Source organism: Lontra canadensis, unplaced genomic scaffold, assembly GCF_010015895.1.
Source record: "Lontra canadensis isolate GAN:19392208 unplaced genomic scaffold, GSC_riverotter_1.0 scaffold109, whole genome shotgun sequence".
Lineage (NCBI taxonomy): Eukaryota > Metazoa > Chordata > Mammalia > Carnivora > Mustelidae > Lontra > Lontra canadensis.
The window spans coordinates 4800242-4816330 of record NW_022631103.1 but is presented as its reverse complement, the minus strand read 5'-3'; the positions used below and the strand labels follow the sequence as shown (position 1 = coordinate 4816330).

The 16089-nt window shown below is 40.2% G+C and overlaps 1 protein-coding gene and 1 pseudogene across 1 annotated transcript in view; both read left to right on the top strand.

The window, feature by feature from the left end:
* Positions 1–688: 688 nt before the first annotated feature.
* CUNH1orf87 (chromosome unknown C1orf87 homolog) overlaps positions 689–16089 on the top strand; it is an 89320-nt gene continuing 73919 nt past the window's right edge. The window contains 2 exon segments of the mRNA XM_032839775.1: positions 689–886; positions 2947–3002. Coding sequence (XP_032695666.1) covers positions 689–886; positions 2947–3002 — 254 coding nt within the window.
* Positions 5241–6687, top strand: LOC116856389 (annotated as a pseudogene).

Sequence of the window (16089 nt, the reverse complement as noted above, 5' to 3'; positions counted from 1 at the left end):
GCTTCTGGACAGATAATTGTAATAATGATGATAGCAAACATTTGTATTGCCCACTATGTGTCAGCCATTGTTCTAAGTGCCTTACTTATATAACTCAATCTTTACAAAAAAGCATCCTCATTTCATAGAAGAGGAACCTAAGGCACAAAGACTGTAAGTGATTTGCCAAAGATCACTTTGAACTAGCACAGCTAGGATTTGAACCCAAGGTATCTGACTCCCAGAAGCATACTCTTGACCATTTGAGATGTAACTTACAGAATGGATGGCAGGCTGTCACAGTGAGTAAACAGAAGTGTCCTGTATAGATAGGATGAAAATGAGGCACAGAATGAATGAAATGAATGAAAAAGGCACAGAAACAGAAAAATAAGAAGCAGATTCAAACCAGTTGGTAGACTGGGTGGGACGGAGTATAGCAAGCCTGGGAGAAGTAGCAGGAGATCAAACTAGAGATCTAGCCTGAGGATAAGGCAAAGAAGACTGAAACCACGGACAACCTCTGTGACTGGTGGAAGTCCTTTGAGACATTGGACTTGAGGAGGCTTCTCAGAATTGTACCTTGGAGGACTAATCTGAGGACAATGTGAACCTGGGCTGAAAGAGGAAAAGGAAGCTGCCCTGCTTCCTCTACTCTGAGGTACTTTGTATAGCACAGAACCCCTAAAGGGGAGCTGAGTGTATCACCATGCTGCACGTGCCAACAGATGATACAGAACCACATACAGTGGAGCCAGAGAGCAAGAGGCAGGCAGTATGGATGCTGGAACTGCTGCTGCTGCTGCTGCTGGAAATAGTAGCAACATTTTGGAGTCAATTTAAAGTGTCTTTACCCATGTTTGTTGAAGTCTTTAAACATAACAAAAATTTTCTGGAAATTCAGGAGGTATAGGAATATATATATTCAAACCTAGGTTCTGTCCTTTGGCTTGGTGGGGTCTTGGGTAATTAGTCAACACCCCGAGCTCTATTTGTTTAATCTGTAAAATACAGGGGCGCCTGAGTGGATCAATTGGTTAAGTGTCTGCCTTCGGCTCAGCTCATGATCCTAGGGTGCTGGGACGGAGTTCCGCATTAGGCTCTCTGCTCACAGGGAGCCTGCTGCTTCCTCAGCCTCTGCCTCTCTTTCTCTCTCTCAAAAAATAAATAAATAAATAAATAAATAAATAAATAAATCTCTTTTAAAAATAAATAAATATAAATCAAATTATGTTACTGGTAATTGTTAATGTATAAGGTAAGAATAGCTGTCTGGCCCCACTGTGGGATCTACTTTTCCTCATTTTACAGATAAGGAAATTGAACTTCAGAGAAAAGAATGTATTTATCCAAAGCCGTACAGTGGATTTGAAAGGACAAGTGCAAGATTCCAATTACTTGCCAATCTCACCAAGGGAAAATCAAGCTTCAGGGAAAGAGCAGGACAAGTGTGACTACACAGGTGAGCAAGATGAGCTTCAAGAAAGATGCTCACAGGTCTTGGAGAAGCTCCAAAGCACAGATTTGAGAACACTGATACTCTTTGCCTATCTGCTGGAGCACTCAGGCGCCAGCGGCAGAGAGGCCCCCAGCCATGCACAGCTGGATGGAAACTTGGTCCCTGCCTAGCAACAGCCTCTGCATCCTTCGCAACCTGGGAGGGAGCAGTTGAAGGAGCGGGTGCTGTGATTGGCCTGACTCCTGAGCTCCTATCACCTGTCCTGTTCCCCGCAGGCCACTGCAGCTCTTGATCCCTAGGAGAGCACCGTCAGAGTACCCCTGAGCTGCCTGAGTGGGGAAACGCTTGCCTCAGCAGTAATGCCAAAACCCCTGTTCTATCTCAGGAAAGGACTCAGGACTGATGTGCAACTGCTGGGCAGAGAGGGTACCCCACCGTCAGAAATTGTGGTTCCTGAAATTTCCAGACAGCTTCAAAGAGGCTGCAGGTCCCACTGGATAGGGCTACCCGCTCAGAGCACGTCTTTCTTTCCTGTAGACCACACACTAAGTGAAGCTGGAGTCCAGGGAAAAATGCTGGTCTACCTTAAACCTGGGCACTAGAAACGGGTCTAGTCATACTTGCTGTGTGAGTTTGGTCAAATGATATACCTCTCTGGATCTTTGCTTACCAATCTGTAAAGCATTTGAATTAGAATGATCTCTGAAGAGCTTTCAGTCTGGGAAAGTCTCTGAAAGAGAGTGATCAGCCTGGGGCCAGGTATATAGAACTTCTAAGTTGTCCTTGGCCTCAGACCTGTATAAGCACATAGTATTTATCTAGTACAGGATCTCAACTTCAGATTCACCAGATTATTGCAGAAACACACAGCAACAATAACAACAAAAATCCCTCTTTCCTATGCACAACACTCCTTCGGATGCATTATCTTATTGGATTCACCCTAAATCCCGGAAAGGAGAACTGGAATTATCCCAGTTTTGTAAGCAGGGAAACTGAGCAGTGAGAGCTGAGTATAAGATCTTCATATTACCCAATAAAGCCCTGGTTTCCTCTCTGACCTCATGAGAATCCCATCTGGCGTCAGGAAGGTAGAGTCTCCAAATGACTCAGTAGACCTGTTTTGCAGATCTCCTGAGTGAGATTCCCAATTCTGCTCATTACTGATTCTATGCTATTGAGTAAGTGACATAACTACGTTATGCCTGTTCCCTCAACTATAAAGCAAGAATGATAACAGTAGTTAAGAATATCTTATTATGCCTTTATTAAGAATGTCAAGTGAGATAAGATAGGTAAAGCATTTGGTCCTGCTATTGTTTTTGTTAATACTGACAAGGATGCTAAACCGACTAATGGGAAATCAAGAGGAAGAAACATGTACTTATTTTCCAACCCAAGGATTTGAAAGGGCTTTGAGAAGAAGCATGCCTTCCATTTGGGAGACTCTCCGTGGATCAGAAGCAATGCATGAGACCCCAACTATTTATTTTTAAGGGTAAAAAAAGGTGGTGAAAATCATTGGAAGTAAATACTTTCAGTGCCTTTTGGAGAAGCCAAAGATGTAAGTTTACTGTTTGACAAATATCTGCTTTGCTGGGAAGATAATGAAGTCTGGGCCTTTTTTTCTTAATCTAGAAATTTACATTTTTAAAATGTTGTCCATGGGAAATTAAGTCATTAAGAAGTATCAGTAGAAATAAAATAGTGTTGATAACTTCCATGAGCCCTGTTTTCCTGATATTTTTCATCTTTTTAATTCCCCTTATGCTTGAATTACTTAGGCAGATTTCTCAAATCGATGAGGAATATGAGCATTGAGACATTTATAACTATTAATGGGGTATTGCTGCTGCTTCTCATCACGTTTATAATCTCCTACAGTAGGAATTTGGAGGGGGAGGGGGAAATAGTGTTAGTCAATTTGTTATGGATTAAAGGAGTAGGATTAATAAGGAATCATAAATTATAAGATTTTCACTTAAGATTCTATACTCCTCCAAGTGAAGGCTTCTCAGAACATAGCTAAAAGGTCTTTCTTCCCTTCAGGCTCATCACAGTCATATTTGAGGGAGGACACTCAGGTATCTCTAAAATTCTCCAGATACTTGGCACAGAAGAGTATGACTAGGTCTCTCTTCCAGCATTTTGGTGGTTCACAAAAGAAAAGGAAGGCACCAGACCCATCTTTCATATAGTAGCCATTCCATTAGTAGCAGCGGTCAATAGCTTCTTTTCCCGCCTGAGATTATTTCCATAGCTTTTGCCTTTATTTCAGAAACCTGCAGACCAAACAAATAGACAAGCAGAAAAGATCTGGCCTCACAGAACATAGTTGCAGAAAGTAGTGGATATCAAACCTGGCTGTCATCAGAAACATCAAGAAAATCCTTAAGAATAAAGAGTTGGGGTCCAACCCAAGACCTACTAAATCAGAATCTCTGAAGATGAAGCCATCCAGAACACTGCTGGGGAGCACAAGCTTAGCAGGGGAAATTGGTTTAACTCTCCACCATCACTGTTGTCAGACTAGAGAAATTCCAAAGTGAGTGCTATAATCAATTATTAATGTCTATCCTGACACAGGAAGTAAGTTTTGCAGCCCATGAGTCCTGCATCTGAGATCCCTACAGAGCTGAGAGATGTGGACTTGAATTCTGGTTCTGTGCTTTCCTGGCCTTTTGACATTGAGACAATTAATATCTCTGGCCTCAGATCCTACCATCTCTCAAGTAAGGCTAAAACCCATATATCCAGTAGGGTTGTTGTGAAGACCAAATGAGAAAAAGTAGGCAAAACCCCTTCTCAGTGTCTAGTAGTATATGCAACATGCTCAATCCGTGATTTTATTATTATGATTGAAGCATATCTTTCCAGGGATGTGAGACATTTAATAAAAAAATCAAATCTCATTCTATGGAATGCTTGCCATTCCTTTTATATTCTGTGTGTGGGACACAGTCTACCTCTGTTTTGTAGATGAGATAACTAAGATGCTGTGATATGACCTTATAATAATCATAATTATAATAATAAGATCTTCTACCAAAGGCCCATGGTTCACAAGGAACGTACTAGGATCTGTTTGGATGCTCTGCTCAGTTCTCCTCCCATCCAGAAGCTGACATTACTACTAGACTAATTCCATTCCCATCCAGGGTTCTTTGTTTAGCCTATTTGTTCCAAATCCCTTATTTTTTTCCAGGAGGATCAGAATCTAATGTTCCTAAAGAGTTTTCTGGGGGAGGATCCTTGTCCTTTTAAATATGGAAGGAAAAATTCTTTCTGTCTTATAAAAAAGTGTCTTTTATTTTTTCTCTCTATTCTTTAAACTTCACAATCTAAGAAATAAAAGTGTACATTAGATTATATACATAAATTGTGAAATAAAAGGCAAAGTTCTATTTCTTCTGTGACAATGGTAAAAAAAAAAAAGCTTAAAAAAATATCAAGATAGGTTGCTTTATCTCTATTTTCTCTGGGTTTGATGTTGCTATTGCTGGAATGACATAGGACCCCTGACATGCTTTGCTAAAATATTTCTGTATGGTTCAAAAACAAATGATTCTCAAAAGGGTTCTTGTTGCCAAGGTAAGAACAAACCCACCACTATCATGTCATGTGTGTCCCAAAATGTGTCTACCTCTGTAGCTTTCAGCCTGAGCCTCAAAAAGGCTTTTTCTATGGGTTGAATCTGTTGAGTCCATTAGTAAAATATCTATGTATGAAACATTAGTGAGGCTTTTTCTGCCTGTGGTGTCTCAGACTCATTCTTAAGGAACTGAGAACATAATCTTTCAAAATGTCAATAAGACCATTTTATGCCTCACCTCCCACCCCAGCTCCTATAACACAAATGCCCAGCACACCAGGGTTTGTGGGATATAATCCATACGGTCATCTCGCCTGCAACAACTAGAGGTTGGGAGGGAACCTGGGCATCAACAGTCAGGTCATGGCATCTTCTGGTATTATGATTCCAAACCCCCACAAACTACCAGATGAGCCATTGATGGCCTACATGAGGTACAGCAGAAAGGTCTGGGATCAAGTAAAATCTTCCAACCCTGATCTAAAGTTGTGGGAAATTGGCAAGATTATTGGTGGTACGTGACAAGATCTCACTGATGAAGAAAAACAAGAATATTTAAGTGAAGAGGAAGCAGAAAAGATAGAGTACAATGAATCTATGAAGGGCTATCATAATCTCCCTGCATACGTTGCTTACATAAATGCAAAACGTCATACAGGAGCTGCTTTAGAGGAAGAAAGTCAACAGAGACTCTCGCATGGGGAAAAGAGAATCTTACATGAGCATCCAGCCTGCTGAAGATCCAGATGGCTATGATGATGACTTTTCACTGAAGCATACGGCTACCACCCATTTCCAGAGAAACCACCACCTCATCAGTGAAATCTGTAGTGAGAGGGTAGAGCCAAATGTTCCATCAGTTGTCACAACAGCTAGTAGGCAGGTCCTTAAACAATGCGTCCAGTATTTAATGGTTCATCAGTGAAAACTAGAAGCTGAACTTCTTTAAATGGACGAATGACACCAGAAAAAGAGGAAATTTCTGGAAAGCACAGATTCATTTAACGATGAACTTAAATGGTTGTGTAGTTTGAAGTGGAACGGATATGGAAAAAATTGCCGCTGAAATTGCACAGGCAGAGGAAAGGGCTGGTAAAAGACAGGAGGAAAGGGAGAAAGAGGCCGCAGAGCAAACTGAACGCAGTCAGCATGGTTCCTGAGGGAGAGCAAGCTGTGAGTAAGACCAAGGAGGAGAAAGACCAACAAGAGGGTGCCTGGGTGGTTCAGTGAGTTAAGCCTCTACCTTCCGCTCAGGTCATGATTTCCGGGTCCTGGGATCGAGCCCCGCTTCGGGTGCTCTGCCCAGCAGGGAGCCTGCTTCCCCCCCTCTCTCTGCTTGCCTCTCTGCCTACTTGTAATCTCTCTCTCTCTCTGTCAAATAAATAAATTATATATATATATATATATATATATATATATATATATAAAAGACCAACAAGAGCATCCCAGTGGAGACAGAGGAGACACACCTTGAAGAAGCACCAGAAAGACAACAGAATGGTGAAGAAGACACATCCACTCCTGATGACAAGGAGAGCAGGCAGGAGGGGGTAGACAGTATGACTGAGGAAGGGACCCGTGAGAGTAGCCCTGGCTTAGAGAATAACAGCGGAGGAGCCCAACAGACCCCACCCCAGAAGATGAGAAGAAAGAATAAATGTTGCTTTGTTTGATGTGTTCTAAGTACTTGCTTAAATGAAAAAAAATAAATGTTTTTTGAGTTTTAAAAAAAAAGGGAACATAAGTGAAAGCCAAAAAAAAAAAAAAAAAAGGAAGAAGTCTCTAAAAAGAAAAATCACAAATGAATAATGGATGAAAAACAGAAATCTTCCCATCTAACCACGTTTAGTTCAGACTTCCTGTAGGATATTTGGAGAGGATGGAATAGGATGGCAGACCTGAATGTGACCTTCATGGTGTCAATCAGGGTATTAATCTGCTAGGACTGCTGTATCAAAGCTCCACACATGGGGTGCCTTAGACCACACAGAAATGTATCGCCTCACAGTTCTGCAGGTGAGAAGTCTGAAGTCAAGGTGTTGGTAGAGCCGTGCTCCCTCTACAGCTGCCCAGGAAGGAGAGCTTATAGGTCTCTCTCCCTTCTTCTGATAGTTTTGTGCCTCATGGCAGCATAACTCTAAAATTCACATGGCAGTCTCCCTGTATCTGTGCCTGTGAACAAATTTCCCCTTTCTATAAGAATACCAGTCAATTGGTTTGGGGGTACATCCTATTCTAGTATGACCTCAATTTAACTAACTACATCTGCAATCACCCTATTTCCAAATAAGGTCATATTCTGAGGCCCATGGGGTTAGGACTTCAACATATGAATTTTAGGATTCAATTTAGCCCATAACAACTAATCTCCCATTTTACAGATGAAACAACTGAGACCTCCATTGGGCTTAAAGGGAGGCCAGTTACTAAGAACTAAGACTGAAGTCGAGCTCCTTTCCTCTTTTCTTAGTTTAGCCTGTACAGTTATTGACAGATGAAAGGAAAATACTCAATACCCATTTAGTAGTCAAGTTCTTTATAAAGGAGATCAATCTCCAGGCTATAAAGAGCAAAACAAGTGTACCTGAGATTCACGACCATCATTTGCCTCTCAGATCACTCCACCAGACTTCCAACCTGCTCTTTCTCTCTTTCTCTAATCCACTTTATAAAGGCGTGCTCCCTAGAGGGTAACCCATGGACCACCAGCATCAGCCTCACCTGGGAACTGGCTAGATGTAGAATCACAATTTGCATTTTTGTTCATTCCCAAGTGTCTCCTGTGTAACATTCCAGTTTGAGATGCCCACTTCTCAACTATGGCCAGCATCATCTTCCTAAAATGCAGATCTAATGAGATGCCACCACCTCTAGCCCCAGATTTACCCATCCTCCCCCATAGGTTTCCACAGCACTGTTAAGGGACTGTTACACTTTGTGATGATTTCCTATGCATTTCTGGCTCCTCCATTGAACTATAAATCCCGTGTGCACAACTGCACCCCAGCACTGAATACAAAGTCTGATACATATTGAGAGCCTAATAAATGAACTAGAGCACAATGGATGCCAAGAAAAATAAAGATCTAGAAAGACAATACTTAGTTGCTTTCAATCCAAGTCTAAAGGCCCGCGTTGCTAAAGTTGCATGCAGATGTTACCAGGGGACCCTGAGGAGTCATCTTTGATGATAGCTCATGGAAAGCAAGATAATGCCAACTGACAGGAGACAAATATTCCCATTTTCTAAAAGGAGATAAAAGTGGGTAATAAAACCACAAAACTTGAAGCTGGTGGGCAATCCCTGGCAGAATTGCAGGCCAAAGAATTAAATATATTCGCTGTGAAAACAAAAACAAAAATGATGGTCATTAAGGTTGGCAACACACTGACTAAATCCATATTATGCTCACACGGTAGTGACTGAACAATTGATGTCAACATACTGTGTTAGAGGCCGAGAGGCTGAGAGGATTCGTGTGGGACCCTGTTTTTAGTCATTTTTAATCCATAACTGAAACCACTTCAGTAAACATGTAGGTTTACTTAGAGGAATGCTGAAAAGCCTTGGCAGGAAAAAGCTAAAACCAACAAAATGAAATCAACGGAGATATACGCAAAGTCTGTCTTCAGGTAAGAGTGCATGTAAATGATCATATGGAATAAAAGTTTGGGTTTTACTTGCTGCAAAAGACTAGAAAATCTATCTGTCAGTCTCTGTTTCCAATTCCTGACATGGAGCTCTTAGAACCCTTGCAGTTTCCTAAGAGATAAGAGCACCAGGTGCATCTTTTGTCTAATATTTGGTCTTTAACCCTGGTTCCTGACACAAAGCCCCTAAATCCTTGGAATTTCCTGTCTCCACTCCCCTGAGGATACTCCCATAGGGATGGAGAGCTTGGGAGAGCTAAGGATGGAGGCTGGTCACCAGAAAGACCAAACCATGATTACAAACTTAGAACTTTCAGCTCTACCCTCTACCCTCTGGAAAGGGGAGAGGGGCTAGAGATTGAGTTAATGATTAAGCATAACTACATGATGAAGCCTCCCTAAAAATCTCAACTGTATAAGGTTTAGAGAGTTTCCAGGTTGCTGAACACATCTATGTGCTGAGAGGGTGGTGTGCCTGGAGGGGCCATAGATGCTCCACACCCCTTCCCACATACCTTGCCCTATGCATCACTTCCATTTGGCTATTCCTAAATTATATCCCTTTATAATAATCAGTAATCTGGTAAGTAAACTGTTCTGAGTTCTGTGAGCTGCTCTAGCAGATTCATCAAACCCAAGGTGGGGTTGTGAGAATCCTATTTTATAGTGGGTCTATCAGAACCACAGGTAACAATCTAGACTTGTGATTGATGTCTGAAGGGGGTGGGACAGATTTGTAGGATGGAGCCCTGAACCTGTGGGGTCTGTGCTAAATTAGGTAGATAGCATCAGAACTGAATGGAATTGTAGGGATACCCAGCTGGTGTTGAAGAATTGTTTGGTATGGGGAAAACCACACACATTTGGTGACTGGCTGTATGTGGTAGTCGTAGAGAGTAGAGGATAAATTGGAGTGTTTTCCCCTTTACATTTCTGTTTGTGCTCAGCATGAGCCAAGAGCATCCACAGAGAGGGATGCGGGTGGCCCAATTATTCAGAACTGGATACGTCCCCTGTGCAATACTGCACCTCCATTTGCATGCATGCCATATTTTAGGAGGGACCCTGCCACACTAGAAGTGTGGATGCTAAAGGTATAGCATGATAGAAGATCCAGGGTGTGAATTGTGGCATAGGGGATCATTTACAGAATCTGGGGATTGAGTTGTTAAATAAAAAAGGAATTGGATCCATTTCAAGAAATTCCTGTGAGTAGAGATGCTTCCAGTGAATAAAGCTGGCTTCTCTAGTTCCTTCCAGTGCCAAGATTCAATGACCCAAAGCACTTCGTTCTAGTTACACTGCTGTTGGTATAGTATTGTCATGTACAAGGGAAGTCGGCTGCAAATTTTTATAGGAAAGGGTAGCAAATACTTGTAATGATATGTGTTGATATTGATAGCCTAGAAATATAAAATTTTGGTGTTTTCCCACATGACTATCCTGGAACGCATAGTCTGTCATTTTTTGGTCCCTCAAAGCCCTTCATATTAATACATTATTATTTCCCTTTCTTGAACTTTTTAAAAGCACTAATGTTAACCATTTTATAAATCAATGCATATATGGAATTCCATCATCATTCCTTCCAAAAGCATTAATTGAGCACCTACTGAGTGCCAAGCCTTAGGAATACAGCAGTATACCTAAACTTCTAAATGATATACCTAAACTTCTAATACCTAAACTTCTAATGATGGGAGACAACATAGCAGACATATGAATAATGACTGTTTAACTGAGCATAGTGCCATGAAGAAAAATAGAGGAGGATCAAAAGGGATGTTGAGTCACAAAAGCTGTTCCCAGAAGGCCTCTGAGCAAGTTATTAGTTAGCAGTGAGCTGGCTAAGATTGGTCCTAATTTATCCAGGTGGGCATGGTTCACCAGATTCCAACTTCCCATATAACTAGCAGTTCTAGTTTCTTCTTCCTGCTCCTGCCTCAGAAGAAGAGGCTGCAACTTCCCACAGCCCCAAGTTCTTTAAATATTAGACATCTGGCTTTCCTAGCAACTGCTGTACACAGCACCTGCTACAAACAGCACCTAAATTGATCACCTGGAGCCCAAACAGATTTTTTTGTACAAGGCTGCCTTATGCTCACTTCATAAAAAGTAAGAGTGTGTGGTTTTCCAGAAGCACAGTAATCAGAGATGAGGGCACCCATGTAGCCGCCACTATCATGCCCTGGAGGTTCAACCTGTCCCAAGTGACACCACAGGTGTTCACCATGATCCTGGTAGAAAGTAAACCATGCAGATCCCTGGAAAAAGAGCATTGTGGGCAGAGGGAACAGTGAATAGAAAGCCTTTGCGACATATTTAAGGAGGAGCAAGGAAGCTAGTGTTGGTGCAGCAGAGTGCACAAAGGGGGAGAGGATAGGAAATGAGGTCAGAGAGGCCAGCAGGACTCAGATCACGGGCTGTGTGGACCATGGTAGGAACTTAGAATTTGTTCTATGTAGAGTGGGAAGCCATTGGAAAATTGGGAGCACCATAAAGAATAGTTCTGGCTGCTATGTGGAGGACAAGTTGGAAGAGACATGAGGAAAGAGAGACAGAGATCATTTAGGGAGTCATGATGGTAATCCATGCAGGAGATTGTAGCAATGACCAACTATAGCCTTTATATAAAACCTGGATAAAAATTTGTGATATATTCTTTTTTGAAAAGAAATAACTGATCATAATGTCTTATCTTTTTTAATTGCTTTTCTTGCTATATAATCTACATACTTTAATATCCATGAACTCAATCTTTCCTTAAAACAGAGCAACACCAGAGCATACACTATTATATCCATTTTCACAAGTTCACAGCGATGGAGTATTATGTTAAAATCATACGTCTCATGCCTTTTTACTGCAGAAAGCTGTTTCTTTATAATCTCCTACAAAGGGGTGCAAGACATAGGCATGAAACCTACAATAAGAGTATATAGCATTACGTAAAGGAATGCCAAATCAGTGTTGTAAAAAAAAAAAAATAGGTGCCCATTATTCCTAACTATTGAGACTATGAAATAAAAGTTGTTATTTTACCATTTGAAATCCTATATTTTAAAAAATGGAATAAAAAGTAAACAGAAAAAACAAAACACTATTTACAAGATTATGACAGGGGAAAATTAATCCTCTTAAATGTGTGAGGTACTCCTGCAAATCAGTAGGAAAAGGTTGAGCAGCCCAATTTCACAAAGTGGCAGATCTACATGGGCAATTCACAAAAGAAGAAATAAAAATGAACACTAGATATGTGTGTGTGATGGGGTGGGGGAGATTCAATCTGGGACTAAAAAAAAAATTAAACAGCAACTGGACATTATTTTTACTAGTAAAATCAGAAATATTTTTATAGTGGAGATATCCAGGGTTGACAAGAATTTAGAAAAAGAGTACTCATATGCTATTGGTTGTTTTTTTTTTTAAGATTTTTATTTATTTATTTGACAGAGAGAGAGGGATCACAAGCAGGCAGAGAGACAGGCAGGGAGAGAGGGGAAGAGAGAGGGGGAAGAGAGAGAGGGGAAGAGAGAGAGGGGAAGTTGGCTCCCCACCGAGCAGAGAGCCCAATGTGGGGCTCGATCCCAGGACCCCGAGATCATGACCTGAGCCGAAGGTAGAGGCTTAACCCACTGAGCCACTCAGCCGTCCCACTATCGGCTTTTAAGTATATTTATCAAAAGCCTTAAAAGTACATGTAGTTTGTGATGAACACTGGGAGTTGTACCTAAAGTGATGAGTCACTAAATTCTACTGAAACCGATATCACACTATATGTTAACTAACTAGAATTTCAATAAAACCCTTAAAAAAGTGTATGTACTGTGGCGTAAAACAGCTCTATCCATGAACCACTTCTGTAGAAACAATTATAGATGGATATATGGTTTGGTTTCAAAAATTTACATATTAATGTACAAACCCGCTAGTAGGAAATAGATGACCTAATTCAGAGGAGGATGATTCAGAAAGAGTTTGTTTATAAAAATAAGAGAAATGCATGAATGTAGCAGGAACTGCAAGCCAGCAGAGGCAAAGCTGCCGAGGAGAGACACTCTGTAGCTTAGGCTGCTTAGAGAAATGTAGTGACCTTTGAGCAAGAAACACAAGAAGCTTAAGGCAATGTTGCACGACAGAGCCATCTTCTGCCAGGGCTACACATTGGCCAAAACCAGCCAGAATCAGAAGGCATGAGAGGAGATCTTTAGTCCACACAGATCAGCTTTCTGGGGTAAGGAAGACTGCAAGGAGCTAGCACAAAGGAACATGTCCAACAGGGCAGCAATATTTAAATGAGTAAACATTGGGGAAACAGTAAATGTTCAACAAAATAGGACTAGTTAAATAAACTCTTGTATCTGCATGCAATGAAACACTAGTTAGACATATAGAATGTTCTCACAGAGACTAAGTATCGATGTGTAACGATATCAGCATTATATTATGGACTGGAAATTCTTTTAAAAGATTATAAAAGGGCATAATCCTAGTTTGGTTTAAAAGCAAAACAAAACAAGTTCCTGTGTGCCTAGGTAGAAATTTTCTATAATGAGATAATGTAACACCTTGCCACATTTAGTTTGACCACTTATAATTTTGAAAAATCACAGATTTATATTTATATAGTATACTTTTTTTAGAACTTAACTTTTTTAGAGCAGTTTTAGATTCACAGCAAAATTGAGAGGAAGGTACAGAGATAACACACACACCCTTTGTCTGGATTTTTGCATCTTCTCCTCGATTATCTGCAGCCCCGACCAAAGTGATACATTTGTTACCGTTGAAGAACTCACATTGACACAGCATGATCCCCTGAAGTCTGTAGTTTACATTAGGGTTCGGTTCCTGGGGTCCTTCATGCTAAGGTATGGGGCAAATGTATAGTAGTAAGTATCCATCATTATAGTAGCATAACAAAGTATTTTCCCTGCCCTAAAAATCCTGTGCTTCATCCATTCATCTCTTTCCTCCTTCCCTAGAGTATGCTTCTTAAATCAATGATCTCCCAATACCCCTAGTTCAACTAATTAAACAAAGTAACATAGCAATAATTATTACTCCCCATTCCCATAGACCGTGTGGATGTATCCAGAGGGTAGTTTAGGGAAAGAACTGTTTGTGCTACATCCTCTCACAATATGGACAGAAGTCCTGGCTCAGAAATTGTGCCTTAAAGCACTGAGATAATTGGGGGAAAGGTGAGCCAGTTGCACAATCACTTTGCTTAGACTTGCAAAAGCAGAAAAGGCTAGAATGCTGTGCAAAGGCCATTAAATTTCAAGCTGATAAAGACTGGCTCAAAGATTTAAAGGCAGCACAGTCTGCAAAACTCTTGGGTATAAGCCACCTGAGGACATCATGATGAGACCAAGTTTGGGTTTTTTGTTTTGTTTTGTTTTGTTTTGTTTCTGTAAAATGAAGGAAACAGATTCTGAAGAATTGTGCTTAATCAGAGCAGGTTTTGATACTGATTAACCTGCATTGGTTTTTAAAGAGAGTGACTTCTAGAACTCCTATTCACGGTTACTCGTAAATTACAAGGTGGTCAGTTAGGTTACATCATCTCTTTTTACCTATTTAAATAAATTTTCCTCAGTTCTTATGTACTACAAAACTTTGATCTTTTGAACTTTAGTTTTGCCTATCAATAAAAAAAGTTCCAAGATTCCAAATGAAAGAGCACTCCTTCTGTACTCAGGTGATGAGGGAGGTGTTTATAAAGGAGATAGCACTCTACTTTATGACTAAGATAAAATTATCATTTGTCAAAGGCTGAGCGAGGCTCTGTGCTAAATATTTTATATATCATATTTTGATAAGGATTATTCTTCTAACATCACAGAGGAGAAACTAAAAATTAGAGATGTGAAATAAATTGCCAAAGTGAAATGACATTTGGAGCTAGGATTCAGAATCAGATCCATGAGACAGATAGTCCATGTCCTCAACTTCTATACTAATAGTGATTATAATTATAGGCAAATTTTGCACAATTATGGGAAAGACTTTCTTTTTCTTTCTCTATGCTGTTCTTTCTCAAACTTTAGTGTACACAAGAATCATTTGACATGTTTGCTAAGAATACACATTTTCTTGTCCTGTTTTCAGAAATTCCAATTCAGTGAGTTCGGTGTTATCCAAGTTTGTGTTTTATTATCCAGCACCCTGCATGATTATGACCCCCTCAGGTGGTCTGAGGTGCAAAGGTTAGAAATCACTGTCACTTTCTCCAAGTCCAAGCACTTCATCCAATCTGGAGTATTTTTCTACCTCTCATTTCCTCTTTCAACTACATTTATGTCAATTCCTTGGTGAAAGAAGATTCCAAAGTGAAGTAAGCATTACTAAGAGAATCATTCAAAACAGGGAGGGGAGGATATTGAGGAAGCAAGGCCTGTGCACTGTCTCCTGTTTCAATTTTTGGACTTTTGACTTTTGTCATTTGCAACTTGACAATTGCATCTCCACCACCTCTTGAGACACATCCTTCACCTTTGGACTAAAACAGATACAATGTAATATCTATTAACTAAATAGCCACTTGTCTATTAGTTTAACTCTGTCAGCACAGATCATAATTCCTTCAAAACAAGCTATATAATCTCGTGGTTTTTGCCTTTTTAAGCTTGCACTTGCCACTTGCAATTTGGAGCACACTTTCAATTTTGGTCAACCCTGTGTCTCTGAGATTGCAATCCTTCAAGACCTCACACCAATGTTTTTGCCTGTTTTCTAGCCTCTTCCTCTTGGCCAACACCTTCATAGAAACATTTCCATCCTCCTTAAGCAGATTTGGTTTGAAATTCCTCTATGATCTTTTTACCTCCTCTATTTTTTTCAGTTATCACACTATTTTTTCATAAACTTGAAGACAAAATAGTCCATTGGATGCCAATACAACATTGACCAATAAAGTAATAATGCACAGCTGAAGGACAAGTCAGATAGAAGGAAACATCCATGGTGGAAATATATGTCTAATGCTATAGAACTGCGTGTTTAAGTGAAGAAAGAAGGACACAAAGGAGTAGGTGTGCTGGGGTATCACTTTCTAAGAGCTAAAAGTACTTCCTACCAAAGAACAATTGTTGATTGGATGGGTTGCTAATTCTGTGTCTAAAATAACCCTTTTATTTTATTCTGCCCTGAAAAAGTATACTTTGGTTATTTTCATTGATTTTAGAATTTGGCTCAATGTTTTAAGGAAAGAAATGAGATACGCTGTAAATATCTTTGGGAACATAATGAATTCCTTGCGCCTGCGAAGTTTACAAACCAAAGTTGAATGTCAGCCACTTAAGTGTTCCAGAAGGGGACTTTAAGTCTAGCTGGGAAGATAGACTAGAGGGCTTTATATATGTTTTCTTTATTAACACTTTAAAAGAGGATAAAAATCCTATTG